The 23,257-nt window shown below is 40.8% G+C and overlaps 1 protein-coding gene, 1 long non-coding RNA gene and 1 pseudogene across 2 annotated transcripts; all 3 read left to right on the plus strand.

Moving 5' to 3' along the window:
- Positions 1 to 1,153: 1,153 nt before the first annotated feature.
- Positions 1,154 to 15,900, plus strand: LOC126801482 (flap endonuclease GEN-like 1). The gene is made up of 8 exons (XM_050528847.1): positions 1,154 to 1,417; positions 12,972 to 13,148; positions 13,265 to 13,435; positions 13,566 to 13,747; positions 13,887 to 14,133; positions 14,305 to 14,440; positions 14,893 to 15,365; positions 15,589 to 15,900. The coding sequence occupies exons 1-8, from the start codon at positions 1,223 to 1,225 to the stop codon at positions 15,829 to 15,831; spliced, it is 1,824 nt and encodes a 607-aa protein (XP_050384804.1). The 5' UTR covers positions 1,154 to 1,222; the 3' UTR covers positions 15,832 to 15,900.
- On the plus strand, positions 10,193 to 12,921 carry LOC126801483 (uncharacterized). The gene is made up of 3 exons (XR_007672852.1): positions 10,193 to 10,605; positions 11,488 to 11,552; positions 12,598 to 12,921. It is a non-coding gene; the product is annotated as an uncharacterized LOC126801483 (long non-coding RNA).
- A 5,720-nt stretch (positions 15,901 to 21,620) lies between the features above and the next one.
- Positions 21,621 to 22,961, plus strand: LOC126803605 (senescence-specific cysteine protease SAG39-like; annotated as a pseudogene).
- The last annotated feature ends 296 nt before the right edge of the window (positions 22,962 to 23,257 follow it).

Consider the following 23,257-nt stretch of genomic DNA (forward strand, 5'->3'; position numbering starts at 1 on the left):
CATCATTTTGATATTAAAAAAAAACCTAAAAGAGACCGCAGCTCTCACTCTTTGTCTATTTTTTGAAAACTGAATCTCATCAACAGAAGAAGAGGAAAGAAATATGAATATTAAGTTTGAGTCCGATACTAAATGAGTTAGGAAATAATTTGGAGAGAAAGAAATTAAGATTTAGTATTATTGCATTTGTTTCATTATTTATCTTTTTTTCAAATATTTTTTATGGACTTTCTACTTAAGTTATGTGAATTTAGACTATTTTAAGTATTTTTAAAATTAATATTAAACATCATTATATATTTTTAATTATTAAAAAAAATTAAATATATGTATAAAAATAAATAAATATTTAATAATTCGAAACCGCTTAGGCGCCGCCTAACTGTCTAGGTGCTAGGAGGTGGTTGTCCGCCTGCATACCGCCTAACGCTTTTTAGATCCTTATATGTATGAAAGGCTTGAATGGACAGGTAAGGGGCAGACAGATTTCAACAAAAGGAGAAGTTTGCTTGCTTCCACTACAAGATGGTGTTCTGCTTTTTCTTACATTATCAAAAATTCCAATGTATAACTCTTTTAATCTTCTTCCTCTTTATATATTGAATATGAGATCGCAAGTACAAATTATTGATAATTTCAATCTAATCAATTTGAGAAGTTTTTGTTGAGTAGTTTAGTTTGTCCTTGATTTTCAGAAAATTCTTTTATTTATTTTTGAAAACACATTGACATCTACAATTTACATGGTTATACACTTGTACTGATAAATTTTTTTTTTTTTTGCCTTTAGCCAAATTTAAAGCCCACCCTATATTGGATCCTAGATCCACGCCACTGTATTTCCCCTAGAACTTCCGATTTTCCCTTCCTCCCCACGGTTGAGCTGCCGCCTAGCTCTAGCCTCTAGACCAACAAACAACATCTGAACATCCTCCCGAAAATTCCCTCGTGCTTATGCTAAAAAACCACTAGTACCCTCGATTCCTTTAAACTTTAACACATGGCGTACTATAATTGGCGGGTACACTCTTAATTGGCGGAGGTCAAAACCGGCATCAACGTCTCTCTTAAAACCCAGTACAGAGCTTCAGAATTCCAACCATTTCAAAAAAAAAAAACCCCAAACGGCACAAAATCCCGAACCGTGTTCTTCATCTTCTTCCTAATTTCCACCATGAATGTTTAACCCATCAAAACCCACATTGTGAAATCTTCAAAAGTGATGGGTGTGGGCGGTAAATTCTGGGACTTGCTTAAACCCTATGCCCGCCACGAGGGTTTTGATTTCTTGAGGAACAAGCGCGTGGCTGTCGACCTCTCCTTCTGGATTGTGCAGCATGAAGCCGCTATCAAGGCGCGTGCTCGAAGCCCCCATTTGAGGCTCACCTTCTTCCGCACCATCAATCTCTTCGCCAAGGTTTGATTTTTTGTTTTTGTTTTAATTTTGGGAATTCTGATTGGTTTTCATGGAAAGTTGAGAAATTTAGGGTGAAAATGAGTTGGGTTTGTTTGTAAGGTTATGCAGTTGGGTTTGTGGATATTGGGTTTTGGTTTCTGGGTATAATGTTTCATGTAGAAAGGTGTAAAAGGGTGTAAAGGGTATGTTTTGATTGAAAGGAAAGGGTTTGGGTTATGAAATTTGATTGAGTTTACTTGTTTTTAATTGAAACTCGATATGGTCTAAGACTCTTACTAGCAATTAGCGTAAAGTCTAGTGCTTTCGGCTTGCTGAGGTATATAGAAGTGAGAAATTCGTGTTTTAATATACTGTTGAGCAATCTGAGGAGTGTAAGGTTCACTTATACTTTGGTGAATTCTCCTATTGAGTTCGATGTTTTGTTTTGAATAATGTTATTTTGTTGCTTAGTTTTAGATGAGTGGAAGTGTAATAACCCACGTTTTCAAACAATATTTGAATTTAATTAAATTCTATTGAGTTGTGAAGTTTGTTTTTAAATCGAATTTGAGTTGTTAGCAATCGTTACGAAACGGAAACGGAAGCGTTCCGAGAACGTTTAATAAGAAAACGTTACGTTTCCGAACGAATTTATCAACTTTCATTTCGTCGCTCGGTTGTGAAAACTTTCTTCACGGAAGTTGTAGAGCTCGTCGATACGAGTTCGTGTATATGTGACGCGTTCGAATCGGACGTCGGAAGTAAAAGTTATTAACGTCGGAAGTTAGTTTCCGATTTGGAAACTAGTATAAATAGATAATTATGGGATTAGGGTTTCCATAATCAGAAACCCTTTCTCTCCCTTCTCTCTCATTCCGCCGCTCTCCCTTTCTCTCTTCTCTCTCACTCTCCCGACCTTCTCTCTCTCTCCCTCACTCGGATCCCTCTCGCCCTCACCGATCGCTCCCCCTCTCCCCCTCACCGATCGCTCCCCCTCTCCCCCTCACCGATCGCTCTTTTCCATCTCCCTCTCACTGTCACCTCATCCTCTCCCTCTCACCGAAACCGCGCGATTCACAGTCGCCCAAAACACTCCACCGGTGAGACCAAGACTTGAGCTGCATCACCATCATCTCTCCTCACCCCTAGTGCCTCCGGTGACACAATCGGCTATTGGAAACCGCGACAAGCACCGCCGCTTCTCAACTGCAAGGCCGCCGGCACCTCAAGCTCATCAACGTCGATTTGACAATCCAAAGGTTCGAATCAAGGTGAGGTTTAGCTAGGATTGGTCATTGTGATGTTGTTGTTGTAATTGTGGATCGATTTGTGGTGTTTTGGTGGGGGATTGGAGGAGGAAGAGGAGAGGAGATACCGCCGCCTAGAGGCGGCGCGTGGGGAGGCGTGGGGTGGTGTAAGGGCTGCTTAGGAGCGGAGGGAGGAAGAGGGGAGGAAGGAGGACGGTTTTGGGGTGGTGGTGGCGCCACACGCGCCGGTTTTGGGCTCGGCGCGTGGGCCCCACGCGCTGCCGGCCGGAGGTGGCGCGTGTGCCACACGCGCCGCCATACGAGGCGGTGTAATTAGTTTTGAATGAAGGGGTATTTTGGTAATTTACTGTGTACGGTAAACGTAAATGTAATTTTTATTTACTGCGGTAAATGTAATTAAGTTTTACCTACGGTAAATGTAATTATAATTTACTTTCAGTAAATGTAAAAAGTAAATTGTAAAAAGGGTAATTTAGTAAATTTTATTTACTGAATTTGTATTTACATTAAATCGTACGTATACGTACAGAAATACGTATTAATATTTATACGTACAGAAATACGTATTAATATTTATACGTACAGAAATACGTATTAATATTTATACGTATAGAAATACGTATTAATATTTATACGTACAGAAAATACGTATTTAATATTTATACGTACAGAAATACGTATTTAATATTTATACGTACAGAAATACGTATTAAATATTTATACGTACAGAAATACGTATTAATGGAGTATTGTACAGTAACCGTGAATAGTGAACAGTGAACAGTAACTTCGTATAACCAAAATTGCTGAACAGTACCGTATATTACTGTTTTGGCATTTAAAGGTTTACGAAACGATTCTAAATTCTTGTTTTATCTTTTTAAGGTGATCGCTAAATCGAGGAAAGGGATTATTATCGGAAATTGAGGAATTACGCTCAAGTCAATAAGGTGAGTAAAATCTCACTGAATTTACGAATCTACCCTTGTGGTGATTCAACATTTGGCATGTGTGTGTATCAAATGAATTATAACATGTATATAATTTAGTGGACTACATATATATAGTATAATGGTAATAGGTACATAATATATATATAGTTCATTAAATTACGTACTGTTATTAATGCATTAAAAATAGTCATTTCGGTGACGGAAAATTGAGCATGAGTATGTGAGAATATTGTACGTAATTCTTCAGGTGTTTATGAAATATGACATGTATAGGATATAGTGGACTATGTATATATTGTATAAATGGTAATAAATACGAATATATATAGTTTGCTATATAATATACTGTTATGATTTTTATTGTGGTGATATCGTGAAAGTTTTAAAACGTACAATATGATGAGTGATTATTGTACATGATTTTATCACGGAGAATGTTAAAAAAAAATTGTGATTTGTCTTCGGACGTGATGTGTGGTACAATATGATGTGGGATTATTGTACGTGATTTTTAACATTGAGATTGTTAAAATGTGAATTGTCTTCGGACCTGATTTTTGGCACAATATGATGTGAGATTATTGTGCGTGTTTGGCAAGTCGGAACCTAGCCTTTGGCCGGGCGAAAGTTACGATACAGTTAGAGCTCTAGTCTGTCTGCCTTAGTACTGCATGTGAGGTAACGGGTGGTTATCTGCTCATGGGTACTCGGTGTATTTTGGATGTTGGGTAGCGGGTGGCTATCCAATACCAACGGTGTATTACGAGAGGGGTAACAGATGTGTACCAGCGTTCTTGGTACCCGTATTATAAATGCATTGGGTAACCAGAAGGGTTACTTAATTTCCTCATGAGCTTTTCATTTCCTATTTCTTTGGGTCAACCAGATGGGCTGACCATTGGCTCATGGGGGCATTTATATTTGTTGTGTTGTGATCTTTCGTATATATTGATATGCGAACTGTATTGTGATTTTACTCATACGAGCTATAAGCTTACCGGGTTTGTGTTTACAATCCCGGTGCACCAATTCGATGGTGTAGGGGATAATTCTGCAGGTGCTGATTAGTGGTGGTTGAGTGACGACTACAGAGGCTCGAAGTCGTTCGGATCCTACTTGTGGTGAGATTTTAGCATGGATTCGTGTGTGAGGATTTGTGTATTTTCATTTGTGAGATTTGTGAGTGATTTGTGAGAATTATTACATTTCCATTTTGTGTATGGATTATAATTTGGGTTGTAATAATTGGTTGTCTGAGTTGTATTGAGAACTCAGAAATGATCCGCTGCGACATTAAAATGATTTCGGTTTATTTGAGATTATTTTTGTGTTTAACGATTCTAAGATTTTGAGTTTTGAAGCTCGAAATTTTAGGGTCGTTACAGTTGGTATCAGAGCCTAAGTGCGTATTTGGCGATTATCAATATCATCCGGGAGCGATGATCCGACTGCAGGCGGGCCCCCATCACATGCTCCTCGGTATTGATATGTCGTCGGGTACGCGAGAGTGTTTTAGGAGCCATACCTAATGGTTTGGTCCTCCGAGATGTATCGTGATGATACTTCGATGATTCATCATATGCTGAAATTTCATGTTAATACCTATTGAATCTGTTTTAGTTGAATTCGAGATTTCACAAGTGTTGACTAAGTGTTTCGTTGTTTGAAGGTGATGAACGCTGATAAGGGCCGAGGACAGGGCCGAGGACGGGCGAGAGGACGTGGTCGAGGTAGGACCGCGGGCCGAGTCCGCAACGTGGAGAACCTTTATGAGGAGGCTGCTCCACAGGTAGAGCGGGTAGGCCGAGGTCGAGGTAGGGCCACAGGTCGAGTCCGCAACGTGGAGAACCTCTATGAGGAGGCTGCTCCGCAGGAGGAGCAGGATGAGCCAGCTCCTGCGGTTAGAGATGACGGTCGAGTGTTGAAGCTGATCAAGGATATTAGTGCACTGTCAGCTCCGACATTTCATGGGGGACTAGATCACATGGTAGCTGACCATTGGATCGAGGGTATGGAGACTTATTTTGAGATGATAGAGTGCACAGAGATTGAGAAGAGAAAGATAGCTACATTCTTTCTCAAGGGTGATGCTCTAGATTGGTGGAAGAGCATGAGACAGATTGTGGATGTGTCTACATTCACATGGGGAGATTTCACCACCATATTCCAAGAGAAGTATTTCCCAGCCTCAGTACAGGAGGACTTAGAGTTGGAGTTTCTGGCATTGGTACAGGGAGACATGACCATTAGAGAGTATGATGCTCGATTCTCGCAACTGTATCGGTATGTCAGGCCTATGGGTGCGACTGCTTTAGCTCAGAAGTATCTACGTGGGCTGAAGCAAGAGTACAAGACCATGATATCAGTCCTTTGCCTGACTTCACGGGAGCAGATATTTGAGAGTGCTATGAGTTTGGAGCAAGCAGAGAAGACTCGAGCAGGTGACGTGGGGAACAGAGATGCGAAGGGGAAAGGCAAGGCAGTCTATACAGGCAGCGAGCACTCAGGGCCGAAGGATAGGTCATGGAAGAGGCCAAGACCCCACTATCAGGCCCCGACAAGGGCGCCACCCTTAGCCATCAGAGCAGCACCAGTCAGACCATTAGCAGCAGTGAGGTGTTATAGCTGCAATGAGATGGGACATTACGCCTCAGCATGTCCGAAACCGAAGAGAGCAGGCTGCCACCGGTGCGGGCAAGTGGGACACATAGCTCGAGATTGTACCCGACCACTTCCGGGTAGACAGGAACGGCCGCAGAGACAGCTACCAGCGGGTCAAGCTAGAGTGTTCGCAGTGGGTCAGCGAGATACAGGGGTGGAAGGTACATTATCACTTTTTGACTACCTTGCTAGAGTGTTGTTTGATACGGGAGCATCACATTCATTCATTGCTAGTTCGGTAGTGGAGATGCTAGGATTGATTCCTACACCTCTCGGGGACGCCTTATGTGTCACTTCACCCCTTGGAGTGTCACTTGAGTTAGAGACAATCTGCAAAGCTTGTCCTATATTGATTGGGAGTAGAGAGTTCTCTGCTTCGTTGATTGTGATTCCGGACCACACTTATGATGTGATCTTGGGGATTGATTGGTTGAGACCACAACATGCTGTGATTGATTGTTTCGACATGGTAGTGTCCTTTCATAGACCTGGAGAGCCAGTGTTTCGTTATCGTTGCCTCAAGTCCGACAACGCCATGAGATCAGGAGTTTTGGCACATGTGGAGTCAGTGGATCAGGAAGTGACTATCACAGACATTGTGGTAGTATCTGAGTTTGGTGAAGTGTTCCAAGAGATACCGGGGCTACCTCCTCGAAGAGTGGTAGATTTCTGCATTGATATAGTACCCGGTACAGCACCTGTGTCAAAGGCGCCATATAGAATGGCGCAGAATGAACTTAAGGAGCTGAAGGTGCAGATCGATGAGTTATTAGATCAAGGGTTCATTAGACCTAGCGTTTCACCTTGGGGAGCACCTGTTTTGTTCGTGAAGAAGAAAGATGGTTCTCTGCGGTTATGTGTGGACTACAGAGAACTGAACAAGGTGACCATCAAGAATAGGTATCCCTTACCTAGGATTGATGACTTGTTCGATCAGCTCAAAGGTGCTACAGTGTTCTCAAAGATTGATTTGAGATCCGGTTATCATCAACTCAGAGTGAAGGAAGAAGATATATCGAAGACAGCCTTCAGGACCCGGTATGGACATTATGAGTTTGTTGTCATGCCATTGGTCTAACGAATGCACCAGCTGTCTTCATGAGTTTGATGAACCAAGTATTTAGTCCATACTTGGATGAGTTCGTAGTGGTGTTTGTGGATGACATTCTGATATACTCCAAGACACAAGAAGAACATGTGGTGCATCTGAGAACAGTGTTGCAGACCTTGAAGGAGGCGAGACTGTATGCCAAGCTAGAGAAGTGTGAGTTCTGGAAAGAAGAGGTCAAATTCCTTGGTCATGTTGTCTCAAAAGATGGAGTACTAGTGGACCCAGCAAAGGTAGAGGCAGTGAAGAATTGGAGTCGTCCAAAGAACCCTACAGAGATACGTAGTTTCCTCGGGTTGGCAGGTTACTACAGGAGGTTTATCGAGGGGTTTTCTAGTATCGCATCTTCATTGACCAAGTTGACCAAGAAAGATACTCCGTTCGTGTGGACGGATGCATGTGAGGAAGCATTCAGCAAGCTAAAGACTAGACTGACCACAGCTCCAGTGTTGACGATTCCCTCTAGTGGTGGTGGCTATGTCATTTACAGTGATGCTTCGCTCCAAGGTTTGGGTTGTGTGTTGATGCAGAATGGAGGAGTTGTTGCATATGGCTCGAGACAGTTGAAGATTCATGAGAAGAATTATCCGACACACGACCTAGAGCTGGCGGCAGTAGTATTTGCACTGAAGATTTGGAGACATTACTTGTATGGGGAGAAATTTCAACTCTTCTCAGATCATAAGAGTTTGAAGTACTTATTCTCACAAAAGGAGCTGAATATGAGGCAGAGGAGGTGGATGGAACTCCTCAAGGACTATGACTTCACATTAGAGTACCACCCGGGGAAGGCAAATGTGGTGGCGGATGCCTTGAGCAGGAAACCGAGAGGTGTGGTAGCTTCTCTTATGGTCCAGGAATGGTTCATGCTAGAAGCTGCATCAGAGTTTGATTTGGTACCATCGGGAGGAGAACCAAGGGTCTTTCTTGGTAGTGTCACAGTGCAACCCACATTGATCACGAGGATCATACAGGGTCAGGCGCAGGATAGACACTCACGAGCCAAGTTGGCGGATCTTGTAGTTGATACGCTTGATGAGTGTCCTTCTGAGTGGAGAGTTGGACCCGATGGAGGGTTGAGGTTTGGGGCAAGGTTGTGTGTCCCAGATTGTGATGATCTTCGGGAGGAAGTTCTTCGTACGGCACATCGTTCACGCTATACCGTCCATCCAGGGAACACCAAGATGTACAAGGACCTATGCAGACAATTCTGGTGGAACGGTATGAAGAAAGATGTAGCAGAGTTTGTATCGAAGTGCCTTACATGTCAGCAAGTGAAAGCAGAACATCAACGACCAGCTGGCATGTTGAAACCACTGACTATTCCTCTTTGGAAGTGGGAGCAGATATCTATGGATTTTGTGACCGGGTTGCCTAGATCGAGGAAGGGTCACGATGCCATATGGGTAATTGTCGACCGATTGACGAAGTCGGCTCATTTTCTCCCAGTGTCGATGAAGTACTCAGTGGACGTGCTTGGGAAACTATATGTGGATGAGGTAGTGAGACTTCATGGTGCTCCAGTTTCTATTGTTTCCGATAGAGATGCACGTTTCACTTCGAAGTTCTGGGGTGGTTTGCAGAAGGCGATGGGCACTACCTTGGATATGAGTACAGCTTTTCACCCTCAGACGGATGGACAGACGGAGAGGGTGAATCAGGTGATGGAGGACATGTTGAGAGCATGTGTGTTGGATTTCAAGGGTAGCTGGGAAGATCATTTGAGATTGATTGAGTTTGCCTACAACAACAGCTACCATTCTAGCATCGGCATGGCACCTTATGAGGCACTTTATGGTAGACCATGTCGATCTCCGATCTGTTGGGCCGAAGTTGGTGATGAGGCACTGATGGGTCCAGAGGTGGTTCAGGAAACCACGGAGAAGATCTCGATCATTCGAGACAGAATCCGGACCGCTCAGAGTAGACAGAAGAGCTATGCAGACCTGAAGAGGAGACATGTGGAGTTCGAGATTGGTGATCATGTGTTCTTGAAAGTTTCACCTATGAGGGGCGTAGTGAGATTCGGCAAGAAGGGAAAATTGGCACCGAGGTATGTTGGGCCTTTTGAGATACTTGAGAAGGTGGGCGAACTAGCATATCGCCTAGCCTTGCCTACTAGTATGTCGGGTGTTCACAATGTCTTCCACATTTCCATGTTAAGGAAGTATGTACCAGATGAGTCACATGTGATTGATCATAGCACCATTGAGGTGAAGGAAAATGCTACATTTGTGGTCGAACCGGTTCGTATCCTGGATAGATCCACAAAGAAGCTTCGGAGAAGAGAAGTTGGGCTAGTCAAAGTGTTGTGGAGTCACCATGATGAGGGTGATGCATCATGGGAGCTAGAGTCGGACATGATGACCAGATATCCACAGTTGTTTGTTGAGTGAACTCGAATTTCGGGACGAAATTCCTTTAAGGGGGGTAGATTGTAATAACCCACGTTTTCAAACAATATTTGAATTTAATTAAATTCTATTGAGTTGTGAAGTTTGTTTTTAAATCGAATTTGAGTTGTTAGCAATCGTTACGAAACGGAAACGGAAGCGTTCCGAGAACGTTTAATAAGAAAACGTTACGTTTCCGAACGAATTTATCAACTTTCATTTCGTCGCTCGGTTGTGAAAACTTTCTTCACGGAAGTTGTAGAGCTCGTCGATACGAGTTCGTGTATATGTGACGCGTTCGAATCGGACGTCGGAAGTAAAAGTTATTAACGTCGGAAGTTAGTTTCCGATTTGGAAACTAGTATAAATAGATAATTATGGGATTAGGGTTTCCATAATCAGAAACCCTTTCTCTCCCTTCTCTCTCATTCCGCCGCTCTCCCTTTCTCTCTTCTCTCTCACTCTCCCGACCTTCTCTCTCTCTCCCTCACTCGGATCCCTCTCGCCCTCACCGATCGCTCCCCCTCTCCCCCTCACCGATCGCTCCCCCTCTCCCCCTCACCGATCGCTCTTTTCCATCTCCCTCTCACTGTCACCTCATCCTCTCCCTCTCACCGAAACCGCGCGATTCACAGTCGCCCAAAACACTCCACCGGTGAGACCAAGACTTGAGCTGCATCACCATCATCTCTCCTCACCCCTAGTGCCTCCGGTGACACAATCGGCTATTGGAAACCGCGACAAGCACCGCCGCTTCTCAACTGCAAGGCCGCCGGCACCTCAAGCTCATCAACGTCGATTTGACAATCCAAAGGTTCGAATCAAGGTGAGGTTTAGCTAGGATTGGTCATTGTGATGTTGTTGTTGTAATTGTGGATCGATTTGTGGTGTTTTGGTGGGGGATTGGAGGAGGAAGAGGAGAGGAGATACCGCCGCCTAGAGGCGGCGCGTGGGGAGGCGTGGGGTGGTGTAAGGGCTGCTTAGGAGCGGAGGGAGGAAGAGGGGAGGAAGGAGGACGGTTTTGGGGTGGTGGTGGCGCCACACGCGCCGGTTTTGGGCTCGGCGCGTGGGCCCCACGCGCTGCCGGCCGGAGGTGGCGCGTGTGCCACACGCGCCGCCATACGAGGCGGTGTAATTAGTTTTGAATGAAGGGGTATTTTGGTAATTTACTGTGTACGGTAAACGTAAATGTAATTTTTATTTACTGCGGTAAATGTAATTAAGTTTTACCTACGGTAAATGTAATTATAATTTACTTTCAGTAAATGTAAAAAGTAAATTGTAAAAAGGGTAATTTAGTAAATTTTATTTACTGAATTTGTATTTACATTAAATCGTACGTATACGTACAGAAATACGTATTAATATTTATACGTACAGAAATACGTATTAATATTTATACGTACAGAAATACGTATTAATATTTATACGTATAGAAATACGTATTAATATTTATACGTACAGAAAATACGTATTTAATATTTATACGTACAGAAATACGTATTTAATATTTATACGTACAGAAATACGTATTAAATATTTATACGTACAGAAATACGTATTAATGGAGTATTGTACAGTAACCGTGAATAGTGAACAGTGAACAGTAACTTCGTATAACCAAAATTGCTGAACAGTACCGTATATTACTGTTTTGGCATTTAAAGGTTTACGAAACGATTCTAAATTCTTGTTTTATCTTTTTAAGGTGATCGCTAAATCGAGGAAAGGGATTATTATCGGAAATTGAGGAATTACGCTCAAGTCAATAAGGTGAGTAAAATCTCACTGAATTTACGAATCTACCCTTGTGGTGATTCAACATTTGGCATGTGTGTGTATCAAATGAATTATAACATGTATATAATTTAGTGGACTACATATATATAGTATAATGGTAATAGGTACATAATATATATATAGTTCATTAAATTACGTACTGTTATTAATGCATTAAAAATAGTCATTTCGGTGACGGAAAATTGAGCATGAGTATGTGAGAATATTGTACGTAATTCTTCAGGTGTTTATGAAATATGACATGTATAGGATATAGTGGACTATGTATATATTGTATAAATGGTAATAAATACGAATATATATAGTTTGCTATATAATATACTGTTATGATTTTTATTGTGGTGATATCGTGAAAGTTTTAAAACGTACAATATGATGAGTGATTATTGTACATGATTTTATCACGGAGAATGTTAAAAAAAAATTGTGATTTGTCTTCGGACGTGATGTGTGGTACAATATGATGTGGGATTATTGTACGTGATTTTTAACATTGAGATTGTTAAAATGTGAATTGTCTTCGGACCTGATTTTTGGCACAATATGATGTGAGATTATTGTGCGTGTTTGGCAAGTCGGAACCTAGCCTTTGGCCGGGCGAAAGTTACGATACAGTTAGAGCTCTAGTCTGTCTGCCTTAGTACTGCATGTGAGGTAACGGGTGGTTATCTGCTCATGGGTACTCGGTGTATTTTGGATGTTGGGTAGCGGGTGGCTATCCAATACCAACGGTGTATTACGAGAGGGGTAACAGATGTGTACCAGCGTTCTTGGTACCCGTATTATAAATGCATTGGGTAACCAGAAGGGTTACTTAATTTCCTCATGAGCTTTTCATTTCCTATTTCTTTGGGTCAACCAGATGGGCTGACCATTGGCTCATGGGGGCATTTATATTTGTTGTGTTGTGATCTTTCGTATATATTGATATGCGAACTGTATTGTGATTTTACTCATACGAGCTATAAGCTTACCGGGTTTGTGTTTACAATCCCGGTGCACCAATTCGATGGTGTAGGGGATAATTCTGCAGGTGCTGATTAGTGGTGGTTGAGTGACGACTACAGAGGCTCGAAGTCGTTCGGATCCTACTTGTGGTGAGATTTTAGCATGGATTCGTGTGTGAGGATTTGTGTATTTTCATTTGTGAGATTTGTGAGTGATTTGTGAGAATTATTACATTTCCATTTTGTGTATGGATTATAATTTGGGTTGTAATAATTGGTTGTCTGAGTTGTATTGAGAACTCAGAAATGATCCGCTGCGACATTAAAATGATTTCGGTTTATTTGAGATTATTTTTGTGTTTAACGATTCTAAGATTTTGAGTTTTGAAGCTCGAAATTTTAGGGTCGTTACAGGAAGAGTAATAGTTGTTCAGTGTTTGTGCAGTTTGGAGCATTTCCGGTCTTTGTGGTTGATGGAAACCCATCACATCTGAAGTCACAGGTGAGGATTGCACGATTCTTTGGGGTTTCTGGTATTGATTCGTCAAGTTTGCCTGTGGCTGAAGATGGAATTTCAGCTGAGAGGAACAGAAAATTTACAAAGCATGTTCAAGAATGTGTGGTAAGTAGTATATGCATTAGTTTAATGCCGTTTTAAAGGTTATCTGGTATTTTCTTTTGGTCTGTTGGTGATACATTTCAAAGGTTATCTGGTATTTACTAAAGGCGGTCATGTAGGAACTACTTGAACTACTCGGAATACCTGTTTTAAAGGCAAAAGGAGAGGCTGAAGCACTGTGTGGTCAGCTAAATCTCGAAGGTGATGTAGATGCTTGCATCACATCTGATAGTGATGCGTTACTCTTTGGGGCTAAATGTGTGATAAAAAGCTTTCAATCCAATTCAAAGGTAAGTATTGACTTCTTAGTAGGTGATTTGTGTTTGAGCGATTGGTTTCTCCTTTTAATATTTTTGAACGCTTTTATCTTGGTAGTCTGTAGAATCTCTATTTGACACAATGAGAATTCTCAATATGCAGGAACCATTTGAATGTTACTATATGTCAGATATTGAAGCCGGTCTAGGTTTGAAAAGGAAACATATGATTGCTATTGCTCTTTTGGTTGGAAATGACCATGATTTGAATGGAGTGCAAGGTATTGGACTAGATACAGCTCTTCGCTTTGTCCAGACTTTTAGTGAAGATGAAATACTGAATAGGTATATTCTACAGCCTCATATATATTGACAATGTTGTTTTAGAACACTGTAGTTGTAACATTTATCTCTATTATAATATGTTTTCAGGTTTTCACCTTTTGTTTTTCTTTTTAGATATTGATGATGAAATTTGATGCAGGTTACGAGATATAGGCAATGGTGATGCTTCACTGTTTCAAGGCGGTATCCAATACATGGATGATAATGTACTCCGTTCAGCTGTGAGCTCGGTGTCTTCAAAAATTTATCATTGTTCATTCTGTGGGCATCCTGGCGGCAGAAAAGTGCATTCGAAGTCTTCCTGTGGATATTGTGTCACCAACATGGGTGAGGGTTGCTTGAAAAAACCAGAGGGGTTCAGATGCATTTGCTCATCCTGTGATATGGTACATCTGTTTCCTTTCTAAATTACCAGGAGTATATAGTCATATAGTTTTGTGCAACGACCTAGCAATTCCAATGTGTAGGGTCTATATGTTAAACTCCAATGTATGTTGCAATTTCAGCAACATTTTCCGTCTATATCCTTGAGTAAACGAATGTAATGGTAATGGCAGGATCGTAAGGGAAAAGATCAGAAAAAGCAGGAAAATTGGCGACTGAAAGTTCTCAAGGAAATTGCACCGGAGCCTAATTTTCCCAATGAAGAGATAATTGAAATGTATTTGTGCAACAAACACGGTTACTTCAATGGTATGTGCCTTTTCAAAATGAGTTTCTATCCTTCTTTCTTAATGTATATACTTAGTAATCTTCTGTGCAATTTTATGACCTTTGTAGCTTTAGGAATTTGTAAAGCTTTTGACTTACTATGTCTTGCAAATTTTAAACTCATGCTTTTGGGAAGGTCTGCTTCATTTATTGTTGCTGTTGTTTGTTGACCTCCTAATGCGCCTGTCTAAGGATTATCAGCACTAATATTAATCAGTCAGTTTTATCCTGCATTCAATAGTTATTAGTTGTTTGTTTAAAACTGTCATTCTAATGATTTAATTTGCTATTTTGGATAGGGAGATGGGGATGGGGTAGGCTATCCCTTTCCCAATGGTTGATCAGTCTTTGATTGCTTATGCACCTCTGTAAATGCATCTTGCCTATCTAGGTGTCTAGTCATGTTTCAAATCATGTTTTCAAATTTTGTGCAGCAAATGAGGGCCCTTGCATATCCTGGGAAAGACCAAAAACTGAACTGCTGGTTAATTTTTTAGCTTTTCATCAGATGTGGGAACCATCTTATATTCGCCAGATGATGCTTCCTATGTTGTCTACCATTTATTTGAGGGACATGGCTGAAAATCCTGTAAACAGTTTGTTGTATGGGCAATATGAGTTTGATTCCATTCATCGTTTGAAAATAAGAAATGGTCATCAAGTCTTTGTGGTCCAGTGGAAAAAGGCTGCACTGACAATGAATTCAGTCACTCCTACAAATCGTAAAGAGGAGTCAGATATCCTACGAGATGATGTTATTGAAGTTGATGAAGGCACTGTATGGGACGAGTTTGATGTCCCTAAGATTTGTAACAGTGATGGGTGCTACTTTTTGCTAACAGATGAGAATATGGACCTTGTCCAGGCCGCATTTCCAGAGGAAGTTGACAGATTTTTCAAAGATAAGGTGCAAGTTCTTCCCTTCTATTTCAGTGAGATGCTATATTGGCTTCCATCTCCATTTCTATTTCTCTGTCTCCAGGTCGTTTCTTGCAAAGTGGTAAATGTGTGTTCAATTTAAGAATGTGGCTTGAAACTATTCTTCTGTAGCCCTGTAGGTAATTGTTGGACATGCACATAGAGATGCTGTTTTTGGTGTTAGATTTTAAATGAACTCTTGTGCCTTGCAGGAACTGAAAGAACTTAAAAGAAGAAAAGCCAGTTTAATGCCAGAAACACCGGCAAAACCAAAAGGTGTGCAGCTAAATATTACAGAGTTCTACCGCTCTACCAAAACAAAGAAACTGGAGACAGGTGGAGAAGATCTTACCCAGATCAGTGTGTGTCAGAATGCTGAAACTAGTAAAGAAAAGAGAAAACCATCTAGTTCAAATCTTCCCAAGTCTGTAAGACGCCGTCTTTTGTTCGACTGAGGCATTGTGGATTTTGGTCATTCTCTGCTGATTTATAGGGAAAGTAGCTAAATATATAAAGTTAGTGTCTCCTTCCTCCCCCCCCCCCCCTGAACAACTGAGGTTAGTTATGTGTATTTTTTGTAATTAGCGGTTTGAGTTAGCAATCAATATATATGGTGTTCCTTTTGAAATTTTGCTAAGTTATCTCTTTGATTTTCTGTAGAAATTCATGAAGTTATATGACTTGCTTTAGAACTTGCCTACTTTGAAAATTGCTAAATGCTAGTGCTTTGTGTTATTGACCATCACTTTGTCCATCTTAGTCTTTTCTGTGAGTGACTTAGAATAGTTGTAATTCCCAACTTTAATTCAAATACTGTACTAATGATTTTCTTAATCCATTTTGAATCGTTCTGGGTAAGTTGCAACTGTAAACAACATCGCATGTTTGTTCAGTAAATGCCAAAGCTCCAAGAGTGTACTTGCCTAGTTGCTTCGTAGTTCTAATTGATGTTGGAACATTTTTTAACGCGTAGCAATTCCATGTAGCATGTGGTTGTAGTCAAATATGACTAACCACTTTGCAGATAAGGACATGAGTTTAGCTAGTAATTTATCGTGACATGCATCAAGTTAGATCAATAGTCATGTAATCTATATATTATTCTCAACAGGTTTATATCAGAACGTTTTCTAGGGCACGTCGATCTCATACAAAGGCCATAACCTTCTCTATTACTCGATATAAACTGTCCGAGTAGTCCTACCATTTCACTACAACTCATATAACCTCATATCACCAACTTTTAAATTCTAGCCTATAATGGAGTTCAGCAACCAGAGCAAATGTATGTGTTTGGCTTTGGTCGTCATGATGGGGGCTTGGTCTGTAACGACTCCAAAATTTCGAGCTTAAAAACTCAAAATTTCAAAGTCGTTAAACACCAAATAATTTCAACGAATCGAAATCATTTAAAATGCCACAGCGGATCATCTCTGAGTTCAAAATACAACTCAGTTAAACCGATTATTACAACCCAAATTATAATTCAATATTATAACAAATGGAATTGCGTAATCCTCACAACAAACTCACAAGATAGTCACACAAAATCCTCACACAAGCTGGAGATAAATAACTTCAAGTCCTCTGAGCGGTCCGTCAATTCCCGCTAATCCACACCTGCGGAGTTATCCACTACACCATCGAATTGGTGCACCGGGATTGTAAACACAAACCCGGTAAGCTTTACAGCTCGTATGAGTAAAATGAAAATATATAACTCGCATATCAATATATACGAAAATCCAGAAATCAAACAAATATAAATGCACTCATGAGTCAATGGACAGCCCATCTGGTTGTCCCAAAGAAATATGAAAAGAAGCGCTCAAGAGAAATTAAGTAACCCTTCTGGTTACCCAAATGCATTTATAATACGGGTACCAAGAACGCTGGTACACATCTGTTACCCCTCTCGTAATACACCGCCGATATTGGATAGCCACCCGCTACCCAACATTCAAAACAATCTGAGTACCCATGAGCAGATAACCACCCGTTACCTCACATGCAGTACTACGACAGACAGACTAGAGCTCTAACTGTATCGTAACTTTCGCCCGGCCAAAGGCTCGGTTCCGACTTGCCAAACACGTACAATAATCTCACATCATATTGTACCAATCACGTTTGAAGACAAATCAACATTTTAACAATCTCAATGTTAAAATCACGTACAATAATCTCACATCATATTGTACCAAAAATCATGTCCGAAGACAAATCAACATTTTAACAAACTCAATGTTAAAATCACGTACAATAATCTCACATCATATTGTACAAATCAAAATCACATGCTCGATATTTAAATCTCGTCATCGAAATGACATAAATCACGATAAAATCATAACAGTATATTATATAGCAAACTATATATTAGGGCTCGTCAACGGGCCGGGCTCGGCCCGGCCCGGCCCATGAGTGACGGGGCCGGGCCGGGCCGGGCCGGGCCTTAATAAATTTAAATAAGTGCCGGGCCGGGCCGGGCCGGGTATTTTTAAAAATACGAAGATCCAAGCCCGCCCACCTAAGGCGGGCCTTGCGGGCTTTTGCGGGCCGGGCCTTGCGGGCTTTTACGGGCCGGGCCTTACGGGCTTGTATTAGAAAAATAATATAATACTCTAATTTAAGGGTTTGAAACAATAAAAGAATTGTTAGAAAACATTCTAAAACAAAAGTCACAAATAAATTCTGGTTTCGAAATATTATCGATCGACACCAATAGATGTGATTGATATATATATTTAGGGACCGTGTAAAAATTTCATCCAATTCGGACCTCGTTTAACCGTCGAAATTTTCGGTCAACAAAAAAAAGTGGCGTTTTCACATAATAAAATCTCATTGACCGGGGCTTTGTCAAATAGATTTCTTCAGTTCGACCACGCACGATAGGTAACAAAAATTAGGTGATTTTAAATATGTAAACAAATTTCCACATTCACATCTTGGTAATTGGTCCTCCCTTAGGGCATATTAGTGTTGTTTTTGGTTTACCGGAAATTCAGACGGTTAAACGAGGTCCGAATTGCATGAAATTTTAAAATGATCATTAAATATATATATTGATCACATCGGATGGTGTCGATCGATTCCGAGAAGTTTCCTTCATATAGTCGCTTCATAATGTGATAGTTTTATTATAAACCTAATATAAGGTTATAATACATTAGTGGACACTTCGGCGATCGACAACTCAAATTCAAAATATGGTCGATCGACACCAGTAGATGTGATCGGTATATATATTTAGGGAACCCGTAAAAATTTCGTCCGTTTTGGACATGGTTTGACCGTTCGTACCAACGGTCAACTAAAAAAGAGGCGTTTTGACATATTTAAACCTCATTGACCGGGGCTTTGCCAAATAGATTTCTTCAGTTCGACCGCGCACGATAGGTAATAAAAATTAGGTGATTTCAAATATGTAAACAAATTTATATATTCACATCTTGGTAATTGGTCTCCCCTTAGGGCATATTAGTGTTGTTTTTTGTTTACCGGAAATTTTGACGGTTAAACGAGGTCCGAATTGCATGAAATTTTAAAATGATCATTAAATATATATATGGATCACATCGGATGGTGTTGATCGATCCCGACAAGTTTCTTTCATAGAGTTGCTTCATAATGCGTTAGTTTTAATATAAACCTAATATAAAGGGTATGATACATTAGTTGACGCTTCGACGATCAATAACTCTAGTTCGAAATAAGGTCGATCGACACCAGTAGATGTGATCGGTATATATATTTAGGGAACCCGTAAAAATTTCGTCCGTTTTGGATATTGTTTGACCGTCCGTACCTACGGTTAACAAAGAAAAAGGCGTTTTGACATATTAAAATCTTCTTTGACCGGGGCTTTGCCAAATTGGTTTCCTTGGTGCGACCACACATAATCGGTGACAAAAATTAGGCGATTTCAGATATGCAAACGACTTTTTGTGTTCGCATTTTGGTAATGGGTCTTCTCTTATGACATATTAGTGTTGTTTTCGGTTTACCGGAAATTCCGACGGTCAAACGAGTTCCGAATTGGATGAAATTTTTACAGGGTCACTAAATATATATACTGATCATATCTACTGGTGTCGATCGATCCCAAGAAGTTTCTTTAATATAGTTGCTTCATAATGCAATAGTTTTATTTTAAACCTAATAAAATATGTATGTATAATATTTTATTATTTGGCGGGCTTTTACGGGCCGGGCCTTGCGGGCTTTTGGCGGGCCGGGTCTCACGGGCCTTGCGGGCTTTTGGCGGGCCGGGCCCACGGGCCGGGCCGGGTTTCACACCTCTAATTTAAGCCCGGCCCTCTACCCACGGAAGCGGGCTTTGGCGGGCTTTCTCGCGGGCCGGGCCGGGTATATATGTACATATTTACCATTTATACAATATATATATAATCCATTATATCGTATACATGTCATATTTCATAAACACGTCCGAAGACAAAAACTCATCCGAAGACAAAACATTTTAACAAACTCATGTTAAAACCACGTACAATAATCACACCTCATATTGTACAAAAATCACATCACATGCTCAACATTTAATTCTCGTCATTCAAAATGACCAATTCCAATGAATTCATACAGTATATAATATAGCAAACTATATATATATGTACTTATTACCATTTATACGATATATGCGTAATCCACTATATTGTATACGTGTCGTAATTCAATATTAAAAACTCTTGCAAAAATCTTGGAATCACCGCAAGGGTAGATTCGTTTATAAGTGAGATTTTACTCACCTTATTGACTTGAGCGTAATTCCACAATTCCCGAAGATAATTCATTTCCTCGATTTAACGATCACCTTGAAAAGATAAGAAAAGAATTTAGAATCGTTTCGTAAACCTTTAAATGCCGAAACAGTAATAATCGGATACTGTTCAGCAATTTTCGGTTTTACGAAGTTACTGTTCACTGTTACTGTTCACTATTGCTATTCACGGTTACTGTACAAATATACCGTTAATACGTATTCCTGTACGTATAAATATTATATACGTATTTCTGTACGTATAAATATTATATACGTATTTCTGTACGTATACGTACTGTTTAAATGTAAATACAATCTCAGTAAATAAAATTTACTAAATTACCCTTTTACAAATTACTTTTTACATTTACTGAAAGTAATTTATATTTACATTTACCGTAAGTAAAATTTAATTACATTTACCGTACGTAAATAAAATTTACATTTACCGTACACAGTAAATTACCAAAATACCATTCTGTCAAAACTGTTCACACCGCCGCACGTGGCGGCGCGTGGGGCCCACGCGCCGACACTCCCAACGACGCGTTTCACGCCACTGCCACCCCAAAACTTCTCCTCTCTTCCTCCTCCACCTCCCCACGGCCTCAGGCCGCCCCCTACACCCTTCACGTGCCCATACGCGCCGCCTAAGGCGGCGGTAACCTCCCTTTGCCATTCCTCCTCCGATCTCCTAAACCTTAACTCCAATTCATCCAAAATTTCACAACAAGCATCACAACAATCCAAATACGTAATCCCTCACCTCAATCGATGTTTTGAACCGTCGGATTCGCCGGAGGAGCTCAATGAAGTCGCCGTGGGGTCTCGAATTCGAGGGGAAGTGGTTGATGCCACTGCAGCCCAAATCGAACGTCTCCTCCTGTGACATCATGTCGAGGGGTGAGGGTGAAGCTCGCCAGAATGCCTCCTAGCTCGCATGGTGCCGGCGACATCGAGATCGGCGGGGCCGAAGTTATATGACGTCGTCGCTGCTTATTCCCCGCCTAGGGTGGGTCGCTGCTACCACCGGTCGACGTATCTTGGCCGTGCAGTCTCTTTGCCACCGGCGGTGTCAAGCACGGTGGCAGGTGGAGGGAGATCGCCGGCGGGGTGAAGGAGAGGGGAAGGGATCGGGGAGAGAGAGTGAGTGCAGAGAGAGAAAGGGGAAAGGGGAGGCGCGGGGTGTGGTTTCCTGAAATGGAAACCCTAGTTTCATTAATTATCTATTTATACTCGTTTCCAAAATCGGAAACAAGCTTCCGACGTTAATAACTTTCACGTCCGACGTCCGATTAGAACGCGTCACATACCCACGAACTCGTATCGACGGGCTCTACGACTTTCGTGAAGAAAGTTTTCGCAAACGAGCGACAGAATAAAAGTCGATAAATAAGTTGCGGAAATGTAACGTTTTTCTAATTAAACGTTCCGTGAACGTTCCGTTTTCGTTTCAAAATGTCGTTAACTACCATTTGTCGTCTTGTATTAAATTCAAGAATTTATGCACTTAAAAATAATCCAATATTCACTCCGAAAAATCGGGTTATTACATGGTCTGCTGAAGCCACTTCTCGTAGTCTCCAAGATGCATTGGCTTATGGGAGGTACGAGCAATGGATGGCTCGTTATGGACGTGTATATAATGATGTTACTGAGAGGGAGGAGCGATTCAAGATATTCAAGGCAAATGAGGCTTTTATAGAATCATCTAACAATGAAGAAATCAAACCTTACAAACTGGGTTTGAATCAATTTGCAGATCTTACAAATGAGGAATTCATTGCCTCGAGAAATAGATTTTTGGGGCATGAGTGTTCCACAAAGACCACTACTTTCAAGTACGAAAATGCTTCTGTGCCGGCTACAATCGACTGGAGACAGAAAGGAGCTGTAACTCCCGTCAAGGATCAAGGCCAATGTGGTATGTAGCACACTATTCTCTTTACATGCATTTTAGATGAACAAAATATGACTATTTTTCTAACTGCTATAACTTTGAAATTAAATAAATTTGTACAGGATGTTGTTGGGCGTTCTCAGCAGTTGCAGCAATGGAAGGAATTACTCAACTTACACTGGTAAACTAATCTCTTTGTCTGAGCAAGAGCTGGTTGACTGTGATGTCAATGGTGAAGACCAAGGTTGCGAAGGTGGCTTGATGGACAATGCATTTGAGTTCATTAATCAAAACCATGGACTCAGTACTGAGGCTAACTATCCATACACGGGTGTTGATGGTACATGCAATGCTAAGAAGGAAGCAAGCCATGCAGCCTCGATTACTGGCCATGAAGATGTGCCTCCAAACAATGAAAGCGCCCTTCAAAAGGCCGTTGCTAATCAGCCTATCTCTGTTGCCATTGATGCTAGCGGATCTGCCTTCCAGTTCTACTCGAGTGGTGTTTTTACAGGACCATGTGGGACAAGCCTAGACCATGGTGTTACTGCTGTTGGTTATGGTGTTAGTGATGATGGGACCAATTATTGGCTGGTGAAGAACTCATGGGGTGCACAATGGGGTGAAGAAGGTTACATAAGAATGCAAAGAGATGTGCCTGCACCGCAAGGTCTGTGTGGAATTGCCATGGAACCCTCATACCCTACCGCATAAACTACCATTAAAGTTGAATCAAAGCCTCTGTATCTTTATGATATGTAGATGAACTTGTCTCTGAACTAAGAAACTAAATAAGTTAGAAAACTAGCTATAATCCCTTTATATTTTATCCAACTTCACCTATCCTGATGTGTATATTAAACTACTATATATATCAATAGAAAACAAATCTATATGCTTGGTATTTAGCAATAGGATAAGAGTCAATATCCCTTATTGTTGACTAACTTATTAAGTGAATGCACAGCAGGAAGTTCAACAATAGCTAAACGTTCATTAATATCCTTATTCCATAATTACATGACTTATGCTTGGTACATTGTGTTCTGATGCTTCACTTTTGCATTTTTCGGATTCTTTTTTGGTATTCCATTCAATATGAATATTCCATTTTAAGCAGTAAGACATGAATTGCAGGCATTTTCTTAACAGTCCAAGTTAGTTATCTTTAGTAGCTAGTAAGCAGAATAAGATA

This window comes from Argentina anserina, chromosome 7, assembly GCF_933775445.1.
Source record: "Argentina anserina chromosome 7, drPotAnse1.1, whole genome shotgun sequence".
NCBI classification, from domain to species: Eukaryota; Viridiplantae; Streptophyta; class Magnoliopsida; order Rosales; family Rosaceae; genus Argentina; species Argentina anserina.

Bases quoted from the DNA above. Each gene is read 5' to 3' on its own strand.
- LOC126801482 (XM_050528847.1), top strand. From the start codon at position 1,223: ATGGGTGTGGGCGGTAAATTCTGGGACTTGCTTAAACCCTATGCCCGC. The intron at 14,441-14,892 runs GTATGTGCCTTT...AATTTTGTGCAG, and splicing joins CAAACACGGTTACTTCAATG to CAAATGAGGGCCCTTGCATA. The intron at 15,366-15,588 runs GTGCAAGTTCTT...TGTGCCTTGCAG, and splicing joins ACAGATTTTTCAAAGATAAG to GAACTGAAAGAACTTAAAAG.